At 38.9% G+C, this 26,706-nt stretch overlaps 1 protein-coding gene across 1 annotated transcript in view; it reads right to left on the bottom strand.

Annotated features, from left to right (window-relative positions):
• The window catches only part of LOC120055334 (disabled homolog 1-like), a 46,681-nt gene that overhangs the window by 15,035 nt on the left and 4,940 nt on the right, over positions 1–26,706 (bottom strand). The window contains exons 3-6 of the mRNA XM_039003208.1: positions 23,946–24,044; positions 20,847–20,978; positions 19,327–19,446; positions 889–927 (exon numbers count right to left, since the gene is read on the bottom strand). Of these exons, the coding sequence (XP_038859136.1) occupies positions 889–927; positions 19,327–19,446; positions 20,847–20,978; positions 23,946–24,044 (390 nt within the window). The remainder of the gene's footprint in view (positions 1–888; positions 928–19,326; positions 19,447–20,846; positions 20,979–23,945; positions 24,045–26,706) is intronic.

Below are 26,706 nucleotides of genomic sequence, written 5' to 3'. Positions count from 1 at the left end.
AGAGAGAGAGAAAGAAAGAGATTGAGAGAAAGATTGAGGGACAGAGAGAGAAAAAAAATGGAGAGAAAAACAGGGAAAGAAAGAGAGAGAAGATAAGAGGAGAGAGTACAGTAATTGGTCAGGCAGTGGTAACAGGTACTGTAGAGGTCTAAGAGTTATGATCTCCATCTCCACTACCACCGAGACACAGAGGGCCTAATACTGATTTGAGATCCGCGCTTGTAACTTAGTTGATTTACACGAAAGTCTGAATCGGTTACACGCCCAGATCTCAAGTCAGGATTCTGCCCAATGGTCATTGGACTCTTGTATTCAAAACAAAACAGCCAATGCTACTACAGAATTGCAAATTAAATATTTTTTTCAGGCATACAGTAGTAAAACCTAAAGGGGCAAACATTAGACATGTTTTGAAGGGGGTGGGGCATAACCACTGAACATAAGCATTCAGAGTAAGGGTTAGTGTTGTCTGTATTCAGTGTGAGCAACAGAGTATCATGTTCCAGTTTCAGCCAAAAGCAAGAGGGGAGAACAACCAGTCAGGGTCAGATAGGTCTTTAGAAGAAAATCAGTACATATACACAGATCAACTGAAAATATATGGTTTTACAACACTGCACTGGCAATGGGAGGGTCAAATGGTTGAACAAAACCGTCTACTATGATGGTTGGTCTACTGCGTATTATTGAGATGGTTTGGGTATCATGAATCATTAATTAAAGCAGATCAGCGGCAGATATTTACATTAATTAAGGATTAAGTGTTTTTTAATTCTATAGAATTAATCACGTGAAAACAATTGTGTCTGTAGAAGCTAGAGTGTAAACGTTACATGGGGTTCCATCGCTAGTTCTGATTGGCTGTGTAGGTGTTGTGTGGCGACCTACCTGGTAAACTGGATCATCCACCTCATCCTCCAGAATGGTCTGTGTGATCGTTGAAGAGAAGGAACATTTTACATAACAAGTAGACGATGGATAAAGAGAAGAACAGAGCAAGAACATACAGAGGCAAATAGAATAATAGAGAGAATAACAGAGAGAATAACAGAGAAGATAACAGAGAGGACAGAGAGGATAACAGAGAGAATAACAGAGAGGATAACAGAGAGAATAACAGGGAGATTAACAGAGAGGATAACAGAGAGGATAAAAGAGAGGATAACAGAGAGGATAACAGAGAGGATAACAGAGAGAATAACAGAGAGATACAGATAAATAACAAGAGGATCACAGGAGTATAACAGAAATGATAGGGTATAATAACAGAGAGGATAGGATAAAAAGAAGAGAATAACAGAGAGGATAACAGAGAGAATAACAGAGAGGATAACAGAGATAATAAAAGAGAGAATAACAGAGAGAATAACAGAGAGAAGAACAGAGAGAATAACAGAGAATAACAGAGAGGATAACAGTGAGAACAGAAAGGATAACAGAGAGAATAACAGAGAGAATAACAGAGAGAAGAACAGCGAGAAGAATAGAGAGAAGAACAGAGAGAATAACAGAGAGAATAAGAGAGGATAACAGAGAGAAGAACAGAGAGAAGAACAGAGAGAAGACTAGAGAGAAGAACAGAGAGAAGAACAGAGAGAAGAACAGAGAGATCACAAGGAGGAATAACAGAGAGGCTACAATAGGACACGAGAGGGAGTTAGCCCAGAGGAGAATAACAGAGAGGATACCAAGAGAGAAATAACAGAGAGAATAACAGAGAGATAACAGAGAGTAACAGGAGTAACAGAGAGGATAAGAGGGAGAATAACAGAGAGGATAATAGAGAGAATAACAGAGAGGATAACAGAGAGAATAACAGAGAGGATAACAGAGAGGATAACAGAGAGGATAACAGAGAGAACAGAGAGGATAACAGGGAGAATAACAGAGAGGATAACAGAGAGAATAACAGAGAGGATAACAGAGATAATAACAGAGAGGATAACAGAGGGAATAACAAGAGAAGAACAGAGAGAATAACAGAGAGCATAACAGAGATTAACAGAGAGAAGAACAGAGAGAAGAACAGAGAGAATAACAGAGAGAATAACAGAGAGAATAACAGAGAGAATAACAGAGAGAATAAAACAGAGAGAATAACAGAGAGAATACAGGAGAATAACAGAGAGATAACGAGAGAATAACAGATAGAACAAGAAATGGAGATAACAATGACACACTGAACAGAGAGAATAACGAAGAGAAGCAGATAGAATAACAGAGAGGATACAGGGAGAGAATAACAGAGAGAATAACAGGAGAATAACATAGAGAATAACCGAGAGAATAACATGGAGAATAACAGAGGGAAGACAAGAGAATAACAGAGAGAATACAGAGGAATAACAGGGAATGAACAGAGAGAAGAACAGAGAAAGAAAGAGAACAGTAGTTCGATAAAGAGAGAAGAACATAGAGAAGAAAGAGAGAAGTACCTAAGAGAATAACAGAGCGGAACACATAGACAGAAGATATCAGGATATAACAGAGAGAATAACAGTGATACAGAAGAATCCAGAATGGAACAGAGAGACAAGAAATGGAATAACAGAACGAATAACGAGAGATAACAGAGAGCAATCAGGAAAAACATGAGAAGAAAGTAACAGGGAGAAGAACACGAGAAGGATAAGCAGATGAGAAAAATACAGGGACAGTAACAAAGAGAATACAAGAGAACTAAAGATGGAAATAACTGGGGAGAAACGAGAGGAACAACCGGATAACAGAGATGAACAATAGAAGTGGAAATAACGTGGAGAATAACAGAAGAATAACAGAAGGAAAACATGGAAAGAACAGAGAGAACAACAGGTAGAAAACAGAGATGAATAAACCAGAGAATAACAGAGAGGAAATTAACAGAGAGATAAAACAGATGATAAAACGATGAGAATAACAGGGACATACAGAGAGAATGACAGAGAGGATAACAGAGAGATAAAGAGGAATAACGAGAGGAATAACAGGGATATAACAGAAGGAATAACAGAAGAATAACAGATAGAACAAGAAATGAATACACAGAGAGATTACATAAATAACAATAGAGAAATAACAGAAGAGATAACAGAGAGAATAACATAGAGAGTAACAGAGAGAATAACAGAGAGAATAAAACAAGAATAACAGAGGAATAACAGAGAGAAACAGGAGGGTAGAATAACAGAAAATAACAGAGAATAACAGATAGAACAAGAAATGGAAAAACAGAGAACAGAACAGGGAGAAGAACATAGAGGATAACAGGAGAATAACAGAGAAAACAGATAGAATAACAGAGAGAAAACAGAAGAGATAACAGTGATGAGAATAACAGAGAGAATAACAGGGGAATAACAGAGAGAATACAGAAGAATAACAGAGAGAACAAGAGTAAAGAGATACAGGGAGAATACAGAAGAATAACAGAGAGAATAACAGATAGACGAATGAATAACAGAGAGAATAACAGAGAGAATAACAGGGAGAATAACAGATATAGACAAGGAAATGTAATAACAGAGACAATAACAGCAGAGAATAACAGAGAGAAGAACAGAAGAAAACAGAGGATAACAGAGAGAATTAACAGAGAGAATAACAGGGAATAACAGAGAGATACAGAGAAGAACAGATAGATACAGAGGAATAACAATGAGGAATAACAGAGAGAACGAAAACAGAAGAATAAACAAGAGATACAGAGAGAATAACAGAGAAAACAGAAGTTAAAGAATACAGAGAGAATAACAGAGAGAATAACAGAGAGGATAACAGAGAGAATAACATAGGGATAACAGGGAGAATAACAGAGAATACAGAGGAATAACAAAGAAGAACAGAGAGAATAACAGAGAGATAACAGAGAAACAGAGAGAGAACAGAGAGATACAGAAAGAATAACAGAGAGGATAACTGAGAGAATAACGAGAGAATAACAGAGAATAACGGGAAATAACAGAGAGAATAACAGAGAGAATAACAGACAATAACAGAGAGAATAACAGATAGAACAAGAAATGGAATAACAGAGACAATAACAGAGAGAATAGCAGAGAGAAGAACAGTTAGAATAACAGAGAGAATAACAGGGAGGATAACAGGGAGAATAACAGATAGAACAAGAAATGGAATAACAGAGACAATAACCGAGAGAATAACAGAGAGGATAGCAGAGAGAATAACAGAGAGGATAACAGCGAGAATAACAAAGAGAATAACAAAGAGAATAACAGAGGGAATAACAGAGAGAATAACAGAGAGAATAACAGAGAGAATAACAAAGAGAATAACAAAGAGAATAACAGAGGGAATAACAGAGAGAATAACAGAGAGGATAACAGAGAGAATAGCAAAGAGAATAACAAAGAGAATAACAGAGGGAAGAACAGAGAGAATAACCGAGAGACTAACAGAGAGAATAACAGGGAAGAACAGAGAGAAGAACAGGGGGAAGAACAGAGAGAATAACAGAGAGAATATCAGAGAGGATAACAAAGAGGATAACAGAGACAATAACAGAGAATAACAGAGAGAGTAACAGATAGAACAAGAAATGGAATAACAGAGAGAATAACAGGGAATAACAGACAGAATAACAGATAGAACAAGAAATGGAATAACAGAGAGAATAACAGAGAGAATAACAGAGAGAAGAACAGAGAAGAACAGATAGAACAAGAAATGGAAAAACAGAGAGAAGAACAGGGAGAAGAACAGAGAGGATAACAGATAGAACAAGAAATGGAATAACAGGGACAGTAACAGAGAGAAGAACAGAGAGAACAAGAAATGGAAAAACAGAGAACAGAACAGGGAGAAGAACAGAGAGGATAACAGATAGAACAAGAAATGGAATAACAGGGACAGTAACAGAGAATAACAGAGAGAAGAACAGAGAGGATAACAGAGAGGATAACAGAGAGATAACAGATAGAACAAGAAATGGAATAACAGACAGAAAAGAAAACAAGAAATGGAAAACAGAGAGAATTACAGAAGGAAACAGAGAGAAAACAGAGAGGATAACAGAGAGATAACAGAGAGAATACAGAGCGAAAAACAGAGAAGAACAGAGAGAGAAAAACAGAGAGAACAGAAATGGAAAAACAGAGAACAGAACAGGGAGAAGAACAGAGAGGATAACAGATAGAACAAGAAATGGAATAACAGGGACAGTAAAAGAGAGAATAACAGAGAGGATAACAGAGAGGATAACAGAGAGGATAACAGAGAGAATAACAGATAGAACAAGAAATGGAATAACAGACAGAATACAATAACAGAGAGAATAACAAGAGAATACAGTAACAGAGAAACAGAGAGAATAACAGAGAATAACAGAGAGAATAACAGAGAGAGTAACAGAGAGGATAACAGGGAGAATAACAGAGAATAACAGAGAGAATAACAGAGAGGATAACAGGGAGAATAACAGAAAATAACAGAGAGAATAACAGATAGAACAAGAAATGGAATAACAGAGACAATAACAGAGAGAATAACAGAGAGAATAACAGGGAATAACAGAGAGAATAACAGATAGAATAACAGAGAGAAGAACAGATAGAATAACAGAGAGAATAACAGAGAGAATAACAGATAGAATAACAGAGAGAATAACAGAGAGGATAACATAGAATAACAGGGAGAATAACAGAAAATAACAGAGAGAATAACAGATAGAACAAGAAATGGAATAACAGAGAGAATAACAGAGAGGATAACAGAGAGAATAACAGATATAACAAGAAATGGAATAACAGAGACAATAACAGAGAGAATAACAGAGAGAAGAACAGATAGAATAACAGAGGGAATAACAGAGAGAATAACAGAGAGAATAACAGGGAATAACAGAGAGAAGAACAAGGAGAAGAACAGAGAGAATAACAGAGGGAATAACAGAGAGGATAACAGAGAGAATAACAGATAGAACAAGAAAAGGAATAACAGAGACAATAACAGAGAGAATAACAGAGAGAAGAACAGATAGAATAACAGAGAGAATAACAGAGAGAATAACAGAGAGGATAACAGAGAGAATAACAGAGAGGATAACAGGGAGAATACAGAGAATAACAGAGAGAATAACAGAAAACAGGAGAATACAAAGAACAAGAAATGGAATACAGAGACGAAACAGAGAATAGAGAGAGAAGAACAGTAGATAACAGAAGAATAACAGGAGATAAAAGGGAGAATAAAACAGATAGAAACAAGATGGAAAACAGAGACAATAACGGAGAATAAACAGAGAGGATAGCAGAGAGAATAACAGAGAGGATAACAGGGAATAACAAAGAAATACAAAGAGAATAACAAGGAATAACAGAGAGGATAACAGAGAGAGATAACAGAGAGAATACAAGAGGGATAACAAAGAAGAACAAGAGAATAACAGAGAGCATAACAGAAGATAACAGAGAGAAGAACAGAGAGAAGAACATAAGAATAAAGAGAGAATAACAAGAGGATAACAGAGGAGAATAACAGAGAGAATAACAGAGAGAATAACAGAGAGAATAACAGAGAGATAACAGGGAGATAAACAGAGTAGAAAGATAGAGGAAACAGATAGAACAAGAAATGGAATAACAGGGACAGTAACAGAGAGAAGAACAGAGAGAATACAGTAGAGAATAACAGGGAGATACAGAGAGAATAACAGAGAGAATAACGAGAGAATAACAGAGAGCATAACAGAGAATAACAGGAGAATAACGAGTGAGAAAAAAACAAGAGAATGAACAGAGAGAACTAACAAGAGAATAACAGAGAGATAGACAGAGAGAAGAACAGAGAGAAGAACAGAGAGAATAACAGAGAAACAGAGAGAAGAAGAGAGAAAACAGAGAGAATAACAGAGAGAAGAGAAAGAGAGAGAATGAACAGAGAGACGAGAGGAAGACAGAAGAGAAGAACAGAGAGGATACCAGATAGAACAAGAAATTGAATAACAGAGAATAACAAGGAAACAGATAGAACAGAAATGGAATAACATGCAGAATAACAGAATAACAGAGAATGGAAAAAACAGAGAGAAGAACAGGGGAAGAACAGAGAGATAAACAGAGAACCAGAAATGGAATAACAGGGAGAACAAGAGAAAACGAGAGAAAAGAATGAAAAACAGGGAGAGGAGAACAGAGAGAATAACAGATCGAGATAACAATAGAACAAGAAATGGAATACAGAGAGAATAATAACAGAGATAATAACAGAGAGAAGAACAGAGAAAACAGAGAGAATAAACAGAGAGACAAGGAATGAGAAAACAGAGAATCGAGAACAGGAGAAAGAACAGAGAGGATAACAGAAAACGAAATGGAATACAGGGAATAAACGAGAAAGACACAGAGAGGAAACAGAGAGATAACAAGAAAACAAGAGAGAAACAGATAGAACAAGAAATGGAATACAGAAGACAACAGATAGAACAGAGAAAGAATAACAGAGAGAATAACAGAAGAGATCAGAGAGAATAACAGACGAAGAACAGAGAGAAGTAACAGAGAGAGTAACAGAGAGATAACAGAGAAAACAAGAGATAGCAGAGAGAATAACAGAGAGATAACAGAGTAGAATAACAGAGAAATAACAGAGAGAGAGGGAGGAGAATAACAGTAGACAGAGAATAGAGAATAACAGAGAACATAACAGAGAGAATAACAGAGAGAATAACAGAGGATAACAGAGAGAATAACAGAGTAGAGATAACAGAGAGAAGAACAGAGTAGAAAACAGAGAGAATAACAGAGAGAATAACAGGAGAAAACAGAGAGAATAACAGAGAGATACAGAGAAAGGAGAATAACAGAAATAACAGGAGAATACAGATAGAACAAGAAATGGAATAACAGAGAATAACAGAGAGATAACAGAGAGGAATAACAGATAAACAAGAAATGAATAACAGAGAATACAGAGAGAAAACAGAGAAATAACAGATATAATACAAAGGAATAACAAGAGAGAATACCAGAGAGAATAACAGGGAATAACAAGAGAAGAACAAGGAGAGGAACAGAGAGAATAAGAGGAATAACAGAGAGGTAACAGAGAGAATACAAAGAAAAAGAAGGAATCACAGAGATAACAGAGAGAATAACAGAGAGAAGAACAGATAAATAACAGAGAGAATAAACAGAGAGAATAACAGAGAGATACAGAGAGAAAAACGAGAGGATACAGGAGAATAACAGAGAGAAAACAGGGAGAATAACAGAGAGAATAAACAAAGAGCATAACGAAATAACAGAGAGAATAAAAGATAGACAAGAAGGATAACAGAGACAACAAGAGAATAGAGAGAATAACAGTAGAATAACAGAAGAGAATAACAGGAGAATAACAGGGAGAATAACAGATAGAACAGAAAGGAATAAACAGAGAATAACCGAGAGACTAACAGAGAGATAGCAAGAGAATAACAGAGAGGAATAACAGATGAGAATAACAAGAGAATAACAAAGAGAATAACATAGGGAATACAAGAGAAGGATAACAGATAGAATAACAGAGCAATAACAGAGAGATAACAGAGAGAATAACAGAGAGATAGACAAAGAGAATAACAGGGGAATAACAGAGAGAATAACAAGAGAGAATAACAGAGAGATAGCAAGAGAATAACAAAGGAAACAGAGAAGAACAGAGAGAATAACCGAGATAACAGAAGAATAACAAGGGAATAACAGAGAGAAGACAGGGAAGAACGGAGAATACAGAGAGAATACAGAGAGGATACAAGAGTAACAGAGAAATAACAAGAATAACAGAGAGAGTAAAGATAGAACAAGAAATGAATAACAGAAGAGAAAACAGGAGATAACAGAAGAATACAGATAGACAGAAGGAATAACAGAGGATAACAGAGAGAATAACAGAGGATAACAAGAGAACAGAGTGAACAAGAATGGAAAAACAAGAGAAGAACAGGGAGAAGAACAGAGAGGATAACAGATAGAACAAGAAATGGAATAACAGGGACAGTAACAGAGAGAAGAACAGAGAGAACAAGAAATGGAAAAACAGAGAACAGAACAGGGAGAAGAACAGAGAGGATAACAGATAGAACAAGAAATGGAATAACAGGGACAGTAAAAGAGAGAATAACAGAGAGGATAACAGAGAGGATAACAGAGAGGATAACAGAGAGGATAACAGATAGAACAAGAAATGGAATAACAGACAGAATAACAGATAGAACAAGAAATGGAATAACAGAGAGAATTACAGAAAGGATAACAGAGAGAAGAACAGAGAGGATAACAGAGAGAATACCAGAGAATAACAGAGAGAAGAACAGAGAAGAACAGAGAGAAGAACAGAGAGAACAAGAAATGGAAAAACAGAGAACAGAACAGGGAGAAGAACAGAGAGGATAACAGATAGAACAAGAAATAACAGGAATAATAACAGAGAATAACAGAGAGAATAACAGAGGGAATCAGAGAGAATACCAGAGAGAATAACAGATAGAACGAAGAAATGGAATAACAGAGCAGAATACAAGAAGAATCAGAGAGAATAACAGAGAGAATACAGACAAAGAGATAAGCAGAGAGATAACAAGAATAACAGAGAATAAAGAGATAGTAACAGAGAGGATAACAGGAGAAAACAGAGAATAACAGAGAGAATAACAGAGAGGATAACATGAGAATACACAGAAATAACAGAGAATAACAGATAGAACAAGAAATGTGAAATAACAGAGAGACACAACATGGAGAAGAACAGTAAAACGAGGATAACAGATAGAAACAAGAAATAACAGGAAATAACAGAGAGACAGTAAAAGGAGAGAAACAGAGAGATAAAAGAGAGGATAACAGAGAGGATAACAGAGAGGATAACAGAGGTGAACAAGAAGGAATAACAGAAGAATAAAGATAGAACAGAGGAAGAGAATAACAGAGAGAATACAGAAGAGATAACAGAGAATAACAGAGAGGAAACAGAGAGAATACAAGAGAATAACCAGAGAGAATACAGACAAGAAAGAATAAACAGAGAAATACAGAGAAAATCAGAGAGATAACAAGAGAAGAACAGATAGAATAACAGAGAGAATAACAGACAGAGAGTATAACAGATCGAATACAGAGGAGAAGACAGAGAGAGACAGGAGAAGAACAGAGAGAGAACAGAGAAGAACAAGAGATAACAGAGAGGATAACAGAGAGGATAACAGAGAGGACAGAGAGGATAACAGAGAGAATAACAGAGAGGATAACAGAGAGAATAACAGAGAGAATAACAGAGAGAATAACAGAGAGAATAACAGAGAGGATAACAGAGAGGATAAGAGGGAGAATAACAGAGAGGATAATAGAGAGAATAACAGAGAGGATAACAGAGAGAATAACAGAGAGGATAACAGAGAGGATAACAGAGAGGATAACAGAGAGAAGAACAGAGAAGAACAGAGAGAAGAACAGAGAGAACAAGAATGAAAAACAGAGAATAGAACAGAGGAGAAGAACAGAGAGATAAGAGAGAGACAAAAGGAATAACAGGGAATAAAAGAGAGACTAACAGAGAGGATAACAGAGAGGAATAACAGAGAGGATAACAGAGAGAAACAAAGAACAAGAAAGGAATAACAGAGAAGAATAACGAGAAGACAAAAAAGGAATAACAGAGAGAAACGAAAGGAAACGAAGAGAAAACAGAATAACAGAGAATAACAGAGAGAATAACAGAGAGGATAACAGGGAGAATAACAGAGAATAACAGAGAGAATAACAGAGAGGATAACAGGGAGAATAACAGAAAATAACAGAGAATAACAGATAGAACAAGAAATGGAAAAACAGACAGAATAACAGATAGAACAAGAAATGGAATAACAGAGAGAATTACAGAAAGGATAACAGAGAGAAGAACAGAGAGGAATAACAGAGAGAATACAAGAGAATAACAGTAGAGAAACATAGAAGAACAAAGCAGAGCAGAAAACAAGAATGAAAACATAGAACAGAGAGAATAAAAGAGGGAGTAACAGATAGAACAAGAAATGATAACAGAGAAGTAAAAAGAGAATAACAAGAGGAATAAGAGAGGTCAGGAGAGTTAAACAGAGAGAATAACAGATAGAACAAGAATGGAATAACAGACAGAATAACAGATATAACAGAGAGAATGGAATAACGAGAGAATTACAGAGAGAGGATTAACACGAGAGAATAACAGAGAATAACAAGAGAATAACAGAGAGAGTACAGAGAGATAACAGGGAGAATAACAGAGAATAACAGAGAGAATAACAGAGAGGATAACAGGAGAATAACAGAAAGAACAGAGAATAACAGATAGAACAAGAGGAAAACAGAGAACAGAACGGAGAAAACAGAGAGATAACAGATAGAACAAGAATGAACAGGGAATAAAAGAGAGAAACAGAGAATACAGAGGATAACAGAGAGGATAAACAGAGAGGATAACAGATAGAACAGAAATAGGAATAACAGAAGAATAACGAATAACAGAAAGGAAATAACAGAGATAAACAAGAAAGAACAGAGAGAACAGAGAGGATAACAAGAGAGAGAATAACAAGAGAAAGATGAACAGAAGGGAAACAGAGAGAATAACAGAGAGAATAACAGAGAGGATAACAGAGAGAATAACAGAGAGAATAACAGAGAGAATAACAGAGAGAATAACAGAGAATAACAGAGATAGAACAGAAGAATAACAGAGAGAAGAAACAGAGAGAAGAACAGAAGAACATAGAGAGATAACAGAGAGGATAAGCAGAGAGATAACAGAGGTAACAGAGAGGATAAACAGAGAGAATAACAGAGAGAGATAACAGAGAGAGAATACAGAGAGAAATAACAGAGAGATAACAGAGAGAATAACAGAGAGATAACAGAGAGATAAGAAGGGAGATAAGATAGGAAATAAGATAAAACAGAGAGGTAACAGAGAGATAACAGAGAGGATAACAGAGAGATAACAGAGAGGATAACAAGAGAAACATAGAGATAACAGAGATAATACAGAGAGGATAACAGAGAGAATAACAGAGAGATAACAGAGGATAATAACAGAGAGGATAACAGAGGAATAACAGAGAGAGAACAGAGAGAATAACAGAGAATATAACAGAGATTAACAGAGAGAAGAACAGAGAGAAGAACAGAGAGAATAACAGAGAGAATAACAGAGAGGATAACAGGGAGAATAACAGAGAGAATAACAGAGAGAATAACAGAGAGAATAACAGAGAGAATAACAGGGAGAATAACAGAGGGAATAAGAGAGAGGATAACAGATAGAACAAGAAATGGAATAACAGAGACAATAACAGAGAGAATAACAGAGAGAAGAACAGATAGAATAACAGAGAATAACAGGGAGGATAACAGAGAGAATAACAGAGAGAATAACAGAGAGAATAACAGAGAGAATAACAGAGGGAATAACAGGGAGAAGAACAGAGAGAATAACAGAGAGAATACAGAGAATAACAGAGAGAAGAACAGAGAGAAGAACAGAGAGAATAACAAGAGAAGAACAGAGAGAAGAACAGAGAGAATAACAGGGAATAACAGAGAGAAGAACAGAGAGAAGACTAGAGAGAAGAACAGAGAGAAGAACAGAGAGAAGACTAGAGAGAAGAACAGAGAGGATACCAGATAGAACAAGAAATTGAATAACAGAGAGAATAACAGAGAGAAGAACAGAGAGAAGAACAAAAAAACAAGATGGATAACAGAAGAGATACAGATAGAACAAGAATGAAAACAGAGAGAAGAAAACAGTGAGAAGAACAAGAGAGATAACAGAGACAGAAATGGAATAACAGGGACAGTAACAGAGAGAATAACAGAGACAGAAATGGAAAACAGGAGACAAATAACAGATGAGGATAACAGAGAACAAGAAATGGAATAACAGGGAGAATAACAGAGAGAATAACAGAGAGAAGAACAGAGAAGAACAGAGAGAAGAACAGAGAGAACAAGAAATGGAAAAACAGAGAACAGAACAGGGAGAAGAACAGAGAGGATAACAGATAGAACAAGAAATGGAATAACAGGGACAGTAAAAGAGAGAATAACAGAGAGGATAACAGAGAGGATAACAGAGAGGATAACAGAGGAGATAAACAGATAGAAACAGAGAAAGGAATACAGAGAATAACAGATAGAACAAGAAATGGAATAACAGAGAGAATTACATAAAGGATAACAGAGAGAATAACAGAGAATAACAGAGAGAATAACAGAGAGAGTAACAGAGAGGATAACAGGGAGAATAACAGAGAATAACAGAGAGAATAACAGAGAGGATAACAGGGAGAATAACAGAAAATAACAGAGAGAAAACAGATAGAACAAGAATGAATAACAGAGAAAATAACAGAGAGAATAACAGAGAGAAAACAGGAAGACAGAAGAATAACAGAAGAATAACAGAGAGAATAACAGAGAATAACAAGAGAATAACAGAGAGAAAACAGAGGAGAAATAACAGAGAGAATAACAGAGAGATAAATAGAATAACAGGGAGAAACAGAAATAACAGAATAACAGATAGAACAGAAAGAATAACAAGAGACAATAAACGAGAGGAATAACAGAGAGGAATAACAGTAGAATATACAAGAAAGGATAACAGAGAGAATAACAGAGAGAATAACAGAGAGAAAACGAGTGAATACAGAGGAATAACAGAGAGAATACAGAGAGATAACAGGGAATAACAGAGAGAATGAACAGAGGAGAAGAACAGAGAAAGAATACAGAGAGGAATAACAAGAGAATGAACAGAGAGAATAACAGATAGACAAGAAAGGAATAACAGAGAAATACAGAGAGAATAACAGAGAGAAGAACGAAGAAGCAGGAGAATACAGAGAGATAACAGAGAGGATAACAGAGAATAACAGAGAGGAAACAGAGAGAAATAAACAGAGAGAATAACAGTGAGAATAACAGGAGATACAGAGAGATAACAGAAACAGAACAAACAGAAGAACAAGAAATGGAATAACAGAGACATAACAAGAGAACACAGAGAGAAACAGAGAATACAAGAGAAACAGGAGGATAGGAGAATAACGAGAATAACAGAGAATAACAGAGAAAAGAGAGAATAACAGAGAGGATAGCATAGAGAAAACAGAGAGGATAACAGACGAGAATAACAGAGAGAATAACAACGGAGAAAATGAACAGAGGGATAACAGAGAGATAACAGAGAGAGATAACCAGAGAGGATAACAGAGGGAATAACAGAGAGAGAACAGAGAGAATAACAGAGAGCATAGAGATAACAGAGAGAAGACAGAGAGAAATAACAGAGAGAATAAACAGAGAGAATACATAGAGGATACACGGGAGAATAACGAGAGAATAACAGAGAGAATAACAGAGAGAATAACAGAGAGAATAACAGAGAGAATAACAGAGGGAAATAGAAGAGAGGATAACAGATAGAACAAGAAATGGAATAACAGAGACATAACAGAGAGAATAACAGAGAGAACGAGGATAGAATAACAGAGAGTAACAGAGAGAGATAACAGAGAGAATAACAGATAGAATAACAGAGAAATAACAGAGAGAATAAACAGAGAGAATACAGGGAGAATAACAGAGAAAACAAGATAGAACAGAGAGAATAACAGAAGAAAACAGGGAATAACAGAGAGAAAATACAGAGAGAAGACAGAGAGAATAACAAGAGAAGACGAGAGAAGAACAGAGAGAATAACAGGAATAACAGAGAGAAGAACAAGAGAAAGACTAGAGAGAAAACAGAGAGAGAACAGAGAGAAAACAGAGAGAAAACAGAGAGGATCCAGATAGAACGAGAAATGAATACAGAGAGAATAACAGTAGAGAAGAACAGATGACAAGAATATGTGAGATACAGACAGAATAACAAGATAGAACAGAGAATGGAAAAACAGAGAGAATGAACGGGAGAAGAACAGAGAGGAAACAGATGAAAGAAATGAATAACAGGGAATAACAGAGAGAAACAGGAAAACAAGAATGAAAACAGGAGGAAACAGAGAGATAACAGAAGTCGAATAACAGATAGAAGAATGGAATAACAGAGAGAATAACAGAGAGAATAAACAGAGAGAAGAACAGAGAAAGAACAGAGAGAAGAACAGAGAGAACAAGAAATGGAAAAACAGAGACATAACAGGGAGAAGAACAGAGAGGATAACAGATAGAACAAGAAATGGAATAACAGGGACAGTAAAAGAGAGAATACAGAGAGAGATAACAGAGAGGATAACAAGAGAGATAACAGAGAGAATAACAGAGATAACAGAGAGGAATACAGAAGAATAACAGATAGAACAGAGAAGGAAGAACAGAGAGAATACAGAAGTAACAGAGAGAATAACAGAGAATAACAGAGAGAAGAACAGAGAGATAACAGAGAGATAACAGAGGAGAATAACCAGAGAAAAACAGAGGATAACAAGAGTACAGGGAGAATAGAAAGAACAGAGAGGATACCAGATAGAACAAGAAATTGAATAACAGAGAGAATAACAGAGAGAATAACAGAGAGAATAAAGGATAACAGAGAGATAACAGAGAGAAGAACAGAGAGAAAACAGAGTAGAATAACAGAAGAGAAATAACAGAGAGATAACAGAGAGAATAACAGAGAGATAACAGAGAGGATAACAGAGAATCAGAGAGAGATAACAGAGAGAATAACAGAGAGAATACAGAGTAGACCAAGAAGAATAACAGAGAATAACAGAGAGGATAACAGAGAGAATAACAAATAACAGAGAAATGGAATAACAGAGAAATAACAGAGAGAATAACAGAGAGAAGAAACAGATACAATAACAGAGGAATAACAGAGACAATAACAGAGAATAACAGAGAGAGAAGAACAGAGAGAATGAACAGAGAGAAAGACAGAGAGAATAACAGGAGGGAATAAACAGGGAGACGGATAACAGAGGAAATAACAGATAGAAGCAAAAAGAATACAGAGACAATAACAGAGAGAATAACAGTAGAGAATGAACAGAGATAACAGAGAGAAATACAGATAGAATAACAGAGAGAATAACAGAGAGAATAACAGAAAGGATAACAGAGAGAATAACAGAGAGAAGTACAGGGAGAATAACAGGGGAATAAAACATAGAGAATAACAGACAATAACCAGAGAATAAAAAGATAGAACAGGAAATGGAATAAAAGAGAGGATAACAGAGAGAGGGTTGAATAACAGATAGAACAAGAAATGGAATAACAGAGACAATAACAGAGAGAATAACAGAGAGAAGAACAGATAGAATAACAGAGAGAATAACAGAGAGAATAACAGAGAGAATAACAGAGAGAATAACAGAGAGAATAACAGGGAGAATAACAGAGAGAATAACAAGAGAAGAACAGAGAGAATAACAGAGAGAATAACAGGGAATAACAGAGAGAAGAACAGAGAGAAGAACAGAGAGAATAACAAGAGAAGAACAGAGAGAAGAACAGAGAGAATAACAGGGAATAACAGAGAGAAGAACAGAGAGAAGAACAGAGAGAATAACAGAGAGAATAACAGAGGGAATAACAGAGAGAATAACAGGGAGAATAACAGAGAGAATAACAGGGAGAATAACAGAAAATAACAGAGAGAATAACAGATAGAACAAGAAATGGAATAACAGAGACAATAACCGAGAGAATAACAGAGAGAAGAACAGAGAGAATAACAGAGAGAATAACAGAGAAGAACAGAGAGAATAACAGAGAGGATAGCAGAGAGAATAACAGAGAGAATAACAAAGAGAATAACAAAGAGAATAACAGAGGGAATAACAGGGAGAATAACAGAGAGAATAACAGGGAATAACAGAGAGAAGAACAGAGAGAAGAACAGGGAGAATAACAGGGAGAATAACAGAGGGAATAACAGAGGGAATAACAGTGAGAAGAACAGAGAGAATAACAGAGAGAATAACAGAGAGAATAACAGAGAATAACAGAGAGAATAACAGAGAGAAGAACAGATATAATAACAGAGAGAATAACAGGGAATAACAGAGAGAAGAACAGAGAGAAGAACAGAGAGAATAACAGAGAGAATAACAGAGGGAATAACAGAGAGGATAACAGGGAGGATAACAGAGAGAATAACAGATAGAACAAGAAATGGAATAACAGAGACAATAACAGAGAGAATAACAGAGAGAATAACAGAGAGAAGAACAGATAGAATAACAGAGAGAATAACAGAGAGAATAACAGAGAGAATAACAGAGAGAATAACAGAGAGAATAACAGAGAGAATAACAGGGAGAATAACAGGGAGAATAACAGAGCAAGAACAACAGACCAAGAGCATGCAAGGACATCAGCCATTGGCTTGGGGGAAAAGAGGCCTATCCTATTAGGAACTCAGAAGTGAGAGACGCTTCATCTATTTTTATCCTCCTGAGACCCAGAAAAAAAAAATGTTTTGGGGAGGAAACAAAACATGTTAGAAAGAAACAAAAGTGCACAAATATTTTTATTTATTTATTTTTGTATGTGTCAATTAGGACTCGGTTGATAGTAATATGATACATTTAACATTACAGTAAATGGTTGATAGTAATATGATACATTTAACATTACAGTAAATGGTTGATAGTAATATGATACATTTAACATTACAGTAAATGGTTGATAGTAATATGATACATTTAACATTACAGTAAATGGTTGATAGTAATATGATACATTTAACATTACAGTAAATGGTTGATAGTAATATGATACATTTAACATTACAGTAAATGAGGACAGGAGGTAAAAAACATAGTTAGCGCATCCTGATGTCGACTACAGAGAACATTTATTAACTCTTTTTTGACATAAAGTAAATATATTACACTGCTTTGAAAACTATTCCTGAGATATTTACCTATTAGAAACAATCTGAATATCAAACTAATTGTGTCATTTTTCATTTTGAAGAACCAGAAGGAATATCAAGGTGACACCGACACACGTATGATGTCATGTCCTCTCAAAGTGACAACAGGACCTCACACAGTGGCATGTATGATGTCATATACAGGATGTCCTCTCAGAGCGACAACAGGACCTCACACAGTGGCATGTATGATGTCATATACAGGATGTCCTCTCAAAGTGACAACAGGACCTCACACAGTGGCATGTATGATGTCATATACAGGATGTCCTCTCAAAGTGACAACAGGACCTCACACAGTGGCATGTATGATGTCATATACAGGATGTCCTCTCAAAGTGACAACAGGACCTCACACAGTGGCATGTATGATGTCATAGACAGGATGTCCTCTCAGAGCGACAACAGGACCTCACACAGTGGCATGTATGATGTCATAGACAGGATGTCCTCTCAGAGCGACAACAGGACCTCACACAGTGGCATGTATGATGTCATAGACAGGATGTCCTCTCAGAGCGACAACAGGACCTCACACAGTGGCATGTATGATGTCATAGACAGGATGTCCTCTCAGAGCGACAACAGGACCTCACACAGTGGCATGTATGATGTCATAGACAGGATGTCCTCTCAAAGTGACAACAGGACCTCACACAGTGGCATGTATGATGTCATATACAGGATGTCCTCTCAAAGTGACAACAGGACCTCACACAGTGGCATGTATGATGTCATATACAGGATGTCCTCTCAAAGTGACAACAGGACCTCACACAGTGGCATGTATGATGTCATAGACAGGATGTCCTCTCAAAGTGACAACAGGACCTCACACAGTGGCATGTATGTCCTTAGAAATACAGAGCAAATACGAATGTCCATTAGAGAGGACAAAAATGAATTGCTAGGCTCAGGGGGAATATACACTTTTGTCTAAGTTACTGTACAGTTCAGTAATATTTCCTACATAATAATTCCTTCCTTTGTCGACACAGGTATACTGTACATTACATTAGGCCTTTTACATTGACGGGACTCTTCTGCTGCATGGAGTCCTGTTTCAGTAGAACACATATGTATAGTATAGCAAGTACACTAAAATCATTTGTATTGCAGTCTGCATACACAGCCAAAGCTGAAAGCATTCACATTCAGTTGTTTCTATGAATAATCCTCATTTATAGTGCATGCAGTGGGATCTCACAGTGGAGTGGTTGAAGGTTGAAGAGAGCTCTATTGAACAGTGAAAGAACAGGAAGTGTTCTCTGGTCATAGAATTAGAATCACTAGAACAGACAAAGCCTGGACAGTATTGTCCACAGCAATTTCCCTGGTAGACTACACTCACGGGTACACTCAAATCTACGTGTTATTGTGATGCATAACTGCTATGGTAACAGTTGTGCTGTTGTTGTTTACCTGGTAGATGGCCTGCTCACACTGCTTGTCCTTCTGGGACTTCTTCTCCATCTCCTCTCGCTGCTTGATGTCGTAGATGAGCGTGAAGAGGTCACGCAGGTCAATGATCAGTGGCTCCGCCTGGGAGGGAAGTAGGGAGGGAGAGAGAAAGAGAGAGAGAGGGTAGGGGAGGGAGAGAGAGAGGGGGGTAAGAAGGGAAGGATAGAGAGAGAAAGAGAGAGAAAGGGAGGGAGAGAGAAAGAGAAAGCGAGAGAGGGAGAAAGAGCGAGAGAGAGAGAGAGAGAGAGAGAGAGAGCACTACGTGAAGCAGAATATACCACAAACTTGTACCACAAAGCCTTATTGCTATTATAAACTGGTTACCAACTGACATGTGACATAAGAATAATTTATTCATGCAGTCTAAATGACTATCCGTCTTAGTTGTTTAAGGTCGGATATTGACTGAACGAACCGTACACGAATCATATTAGTGCCCTGCTAATACGGAGTTGTTGTTTATCTACAGCCTTCAAGAGCACTGAGTCCTGCAAATCTAATGTGCTATCTATTTATATACTGTATATATTATCAACTGGGACCATTGGCTGGCTTTTCCTTTATTACACAACGCAGGAGAGAGCAAAGATCACATTTGTTACACTGGTCACACGGCACCCTAGTAGCAGCCTAAGCAGAGAGCTCCTGTAAACACGTACATATTTCATTGTTTGTAAGTGTTTTTAACAGTTTCTTAATCAGCTGTTTTGTTTTTGATAACATTCAGTTTTATTGCATATTTATTGCATATTTCTGGTGTTTTTGACCCACAGATTTGCAGATGGACTGGCAGGTCAACTCTTTTTGGCTTTGGCATTTGCCAGAATTGTTCTATGGTCAGTCCCTGTTAGTATTGTATGCTAAATGTGTTGACTTGGGCTGTAATGTTATTCCTAACTAATACCACTGGACACCTCATTCCTGGTACTTGAGTTGAGTCCCTACAACAAGGGTAGGTGTCAAGCGCCATGGCTGGATCCGGGGTCTGGGCGGGGGCTACGACCTGCACCGGAGCCGCCACCGACACTAGTCACCCCCCCTATCCTCCCCATTTGGTTTCAGGTTTTGAGGCTGGAGTCCGCACCTTTGGGGGGGGGGGGGGGGGGGGGGGTACTGTCACGCTCTGACCATAGAGAGCCCTTGGTTCTCTATGGTGTAGTAGGTCAGGGTGTGACTAGGGGGTGTTCTAGTTCTATATTTCTATGTTGGTGTTTTGTATGGTTCCCAAATAGAGGCAGCTGGTAATCGTTGCCTCTAATTGGGGATCATATTTAGGTAGCCATTTTTCCCACCTGTGTTTGTGGGATAATGTTTTGTGTATGTGCTAGTTGCACCACTTATGTTACGTTTCGTTGTTGGTTTATTGTTTTGTTTGGAAATTTTACTTTATTAGAAGATGTGGAACTCAACACAAGCTGCGCCTTGGTCCCGTCCTTATTATGAACGTGACAGTAGGTAATGAACTAAGGTCCATTACTCACCGACTGGCCAGACTTGATGGCCACAAACCTGTGGTGTCCCTCCTTCCCACAGACGTAGCCAAAGGCCCGGTGGTCCCGGGTATCCTTGGCGATATAGGAGATCTCATGCACTGAGTGGTGATGCAGCAGAACCTGAAAACACACACGGAGGAAATGACATAAATTTTGGGTACGAAGTATTGTAGGAGATCTTTGAAACAGAAGGAAGTGGCAGATCCGAAGCAGGAAATGAACCAAAACTAAATGGAGGGGGTTTGGAGACACATGTTGGATACTATAGGGCCAAGGTCCTGATTTTATAGTTTAGTTAGACCCATGTGACCTGCCTAAGAGAACTATTGGCTCTACTCAATGCATTTCTATGAATTTCATCAATTCTTGAAAGAATTCTTTGTTCCAAAATGAGGGAGTGAACTGGGAGTTCAGGGTAAGTAGGCTACAGCTCTTTGCTAATTCTAATACTATGGCAATGCGGTGCTCCAGATACACCGCAGCAGGGAAGAAAGGAAGGCAGATGGAAATGGGCTATTCTCTCTTTGTCTTACTGTTGACAGGGATGACTGACACATTTACCATTGTTCCCTTTCTTTCCTCATTTCCAACTCTCACAGTTGGAATAGCAGACACAGCACATTTACTGCATGGATAACAGCAGATCAGGATGTGTGTGTGTGTGTGTGTGTGTGTGTGCAGATCAGACTCCACACACACAACACATTTTCACTTATTTTGAAGATCTTTCTAGCCTGGGGGGAAGTTGTTGTTGTGTATTGTGCAATATGCCAAAATATGCATTGTCAACAGAGCATGGTACACCCGCAGGGCAGCGCTGAACAGCCAGGTCACAAGTACAACTAACACTAACACACACACTACCGGTCAAAAGTTTTACAATACCTACTCATTCAAGGGTTTTTCTTTATTTTCAATATTTTCTATATTGTAGAATAATAGTGAAGACATCAAAACTATGAAATAACACATATGGAATCATGTAGTAACCAAAAAAGTGTTAAACAAATCCAAATATATTTTAGATTTGAGATTCTTCAAAGTAGCCACCCTTTGCCTTGACAGCTTTGCACACTCTTGGCATTCTCTCAACCAGCTTCATGAGGTAGTCACCTGGAATGCATTTCAATTAACAGGTGTGCCTTGTTAAAAGTTAATTTGCGGAATTATTTTCCTTCTTAATGCATTTGAGCCAATCAGTTGTGTTTTGACAAGGTAGGGTTGGTATACAGAGGATAGCCCTATTTGGTAAAAGACCAAGTCCATATTATGGCAAGAACAGCTCAAATAAGCAAAGAGAAACAACAGTCCATCATTACTTTAAGACATGAAGGTCAGTCAATCTGGAAAATGTCAAAAACGTTGAAAGTTTGTGCAGTCGCAAAAACCATTAAGCGCTATGATTAAACTGGCTCTCATGAGGACCACCACAGGAAAGGAAGACCCAGAGTTACCTCTGCTGCAGAGAAGTTCATTAGTTACCAGCCTCAGAAATTGCAGCCCAAATAAATGCTTCACAGAGTTCAAGTAACAGACACATCTCAACATCAACTGTTCAGAGGAGACTGCGTGAATCAGGCCTTCATGGTCGAATTGCTGCAAAGAAACCACTACTAAAGGACACCAATAATAAGAAGAGACTTGCTTGGGCCAAGAAACACGAGCAATGGACATTAGACTGGTGGAAATTTGTCCTTTTGTAGAAAATAGTAAAAATAAAGAAAAACCCTTGAATGAATAGGTGTTGTAAAACTTTTGACCGGTAGTATGTATTCAGGAATGTGCATGGAGACACACAGTAGTTGGGCTGTCACTCATCTACTCCCACCTGCTGCTCCACTAATAGCATTGATAAGTTTCGAGCAATAGGGAGGAGCAACTAAGAAATGACCTAGGGCTTCTTCAGTGGAGTGTAACGATAAGAACAGAGAATTAAATCATACTAGAGCTGACACTGTTCTATAGTCTAGATGACAGTACATTGCTACATTACACATTTCTATGTGAATGTTCTGCAACGCTGCATCCTGCTGAATAAGCCCCATATTTTACCATAATGATTGTTGGGGAAATGAAGTGGTGTTGGGGTAATCCGTATATAAAATGAAAGAGCATTGGGGGAACAATGATTCACAACAAAATGACAGAGACGCCAGCGGTGATGAGGGTTAGGGATAGGACATACACATACACACACACACCCGCACACCCGCGCACACACACACACACACACACACACACACACACACACACACACACACACACACACACACACACACACACACACACACACACACACACACACACACACACACACACACACACACACACACACACACACACACACACACACTATGGGGCAATGAGGGCTATTATATAGCTGTTGTTGATAAATGACAGGGCTGGCGGCAATTGACGGGTGGCACCACTATCCAACAAAATAAAAAGGGAAGTCATCAAATATCAAACGATGAGGAGCGGGTCTATACAGTAACAGTATTGAGTAATGAATGATATTTTCCCCCCTTTAATGACAGTTGAGGTGGAGCTATGGGGCAGTTAGACTAGCAGTTAGCAGTGATGATGATTAGAGTTGGAACTGTGGACTAATTAACCTAGCGGATAGCGGTGATGAGCAGCCTCAGGATGGTGGGTTGGGGGGGTTGGGGGGGGGGGGGGGGAACCCCTCTATCATCCTGCAATGGAACAGCAGGCCTCTGGGCCCTGAGGGAGGAAGGTGGGAGGGAATGAAATGGAGGGGGGAGGCAGATTGTCTCATAGCATGGAGGGGAGGAGGGGGAAGGGGACAACATCACATCCCTCATATACACACTGTCATTACAGTAGACAGGTCTTTATCATCAGACATTAGCCACCACACAGCACGCCTAGACTGCTTCTGTTGTATTCCCTGTCATGTCAACTGCACCATATGCCAGGTAGGCACACAAGATGGCTGCTTTTCTTCTACATGACGGTGATTAAACTTGTATTAGCCTCTGCTCTCTGGATGTCCTATAAGGTTCACAGCAGCTGGGGCTAGACCTGGCTGCGCAGCTGCACTGTGGAGCCTCATCACTCACTCACCCCTGATCTCTCGTCGTAAATCTTGATCCCTCCGAAGGAGATGGTGAGGAAGACTCTCTGCTTGTGCTCTCCTTTGGAGCGCGCAGACGTAGCCATCCCCTGCAGGAGAGGAAGAGACACAGGGAGATGAAGGGAAATACGCTCAGCGTGAAAGACAGCAGCGTGCCATCGACTCACGACTCAGGTAAGTATGACGGGGAGGAGGAGGAGAGGGAAGGAAGAGGGTGACAGCTGTTATATGAGGTGCAATACGACAGAAGGCTCTTCAATGTTGCTCTTTTTGAACTTTCATTCTCTCAACACAGTTTCTCTTTTTCACCACTGAGTCTTTTATTGTTGAGCTTTTAAGAGGCTGATTTATTACGTAGGGTTCTGCTGCCTGCACCTTGTGACACAAGCTGCCAAACTACCATGTAGTGACTTGAAGTTTCTCTGACTGAATGTATTCTGCTGACCGACAGCAGCCTAACCTTCACCTCGCCGGGACACTTCTGTCACGTCTTGCTGCCTGAAGAACCATGGAGCCTTTAAAGTAGATTTTCCCATTGATCTCAGCTCCTTTTTCTTTCCACAAAAACAATGAACATTTCCAGCATGTTTCTCAGACTCAAATGGAGGCACGACCCTCCCTCACTAACGCAAGCCTGACATGTCTTTCATGTAAATAAGCTGTGTGAAAAGAGAAAAGAAGACAGAAGGTCATTGTGAATGCTGAACACGTCTGACAACCCTGGGACCCCAGTCACGTTGAGGAGGGTTGAGCGAGCGACCCCATACACAACCAGTACACTATATCCCCCTCTCCAGATCTGAGCTTGATCAATTAATACATAAACCTGGAAACCATCAACCTCCCTCCCTCTCACCCTCTGTTTGTTCTCCAGAGTGGGAAACAAAGAGCGATCGGCTGAATAGAGGAGAGAGGTGTCTATGGCTGTCGTCAATCCACAATCGGCTTCTCCATTTGGTGGATTAAGTCCTAAAGCTTAGAGAGGCAGCTCAATAGAGCCCCCTTCCCCTCCCATATTTCATCCCTCCATCCCCCTCCTCTATTCCATCCCTCCATCGCCCTCCTATATTTCATCCCTCCCTTCCCCTTCTCTATTCCATCCCTCCATCGCCCTCCTATATTCCATCCCTCCATCCCCCTCCTCTATTCCATCCCTCCCTTCCCCTCCTATATTTCATCCCTCCCTTCCCCTCCTCTATTCCATCCCTCCATCGCCCTCCTATATTCCATCCCTCCATCCCCCTCCTCTATTTCATCCCTCCATCGCCCTCCTCTATTTCATCCCTCCATCCCCTCCTCTATTTCATCCCTCCATCCCCCTCCTATATTCCATCCCTCCATCCCCCTCCTTTATTTCATCCCTCCATCGCCCTCCTCTATTCCATCCCTCCATCGCCCTCCTATATTTCATCCCTCCCTTCCCCTCCTCTATTCCATCCCTCCATCGCCCTCCTATATTCCATCCCTCCATCCCCCTCCTCTATTCCATCCCTCCCTTCCCCTCCTATATTTCATCCCTCCCTTCCCCTCCTCTATTCCATCCCTCCATCGCCCTCCTATATTCCATCCCTCCATCCCCCTCCTCTATTTCATCCCTCCATCACCCTCCTCTATTTCATCCCTCCATCCCCTCCTCTATTTCATCCCTCCATCCCCCTCCTATATTCCATCCCTCCATCCCTTCCTCTATTTCATCCCTCCATCGCCCTCCTATATTCCATCCCTCCATCCCTGTTAGGAATTTTGTTAATAAATAATGAAAACAATTTCTAGCTTTAGATAAAACTATAACTAATTGAACTCTGCACGCCTGGTGAAAAGAGATTTGTGTTGTGGGTTATAAAATAAGCAGAAAGGGTCGTTAAACTATGGTTGAACTGACCCAACTTAGCCCTGAGATGTTTAGATAAGGCTGTGGGTAACTTTTTAGGTCTTCCATTATCTTGAGTTGTCTGCTAAAATGGTAATAAATTATAGTGAGCCTTCAGGAGAATAGATTATGTTGTGTGTCATGTGTGTGCGCTGGGAAGTTGGAATGAACTTTTGAACCTGTTTTCTATTTGTCAGGACAAGGAGACTTATTCTGTAACCTATGACGTCATATCTTGTATATAAACCTGTTGTTTATGATCAAATGGTAGCGTGCTCCGAGAATAAATACTATTATCTAATTTTAATAAGACTGTATCCTGTCTATTTTATGTTAATAAGTATCTTACAAATTCTTATAAATAGACAGATTGAATTTAATTAATGAGTACATTAGAGGAATTATTTAATTCCACTAACAATCCCCCTCCTATATTCCATCCCTCCATCGCCCTCTTCTATTTCATCCCTCCTCTATTCCATCCCTCCATCGCCCTCCTCTATTTCATCCCTCCATCCCCCTCCTCCATTCCATCCCTCCATCCCCCTCCTCTATTTCATCCCTCTATCCCCCTCCTCTATTCCATCCCTCCATCGCCCTCCTCTATTTCATCCCTCCATCCCCCTCCTCCATTCCATCCCTCCATCCCCCTCCTCTATTTCATCCCTCTATCCCCCTCCTCTATTCCATCCCTCCATCTCCCTCCTCTATTTCATCCCTCCATCCCGCTCCTCTATTTCATCCCTCCATCGCCCTCCTCTATTTCATCCCTCCATCGCCCTCCTCTATTCCATCCCTCCATCCCCTCCTATATTTCATCCCTCCATCGCCCTCTTCTATTTCATCCCTCCACCCCCCTCCTCTATTTCATCCCTCCATCG

Source organism: Salvelinus namaycush, chromosome 11, assembly GCF_016432855.1.
Source record: "Salvelinus namaycush isolate Seneca chromosome 11, SaNama_1.0, whole genome shotgun sequence".
NCBI classification, from domain to species: domain Eukaryota; kingdom Metazoa; phylum Chordata; class Actinopteri; order Salmoniformes; family Salmonidae; genus Salvelinus; species Salvelinus namaycush.
Note: the sequence above shows the minus strand (reverse complement) of the source record. Positions and strands in the feature narration are given on the sequence as shown.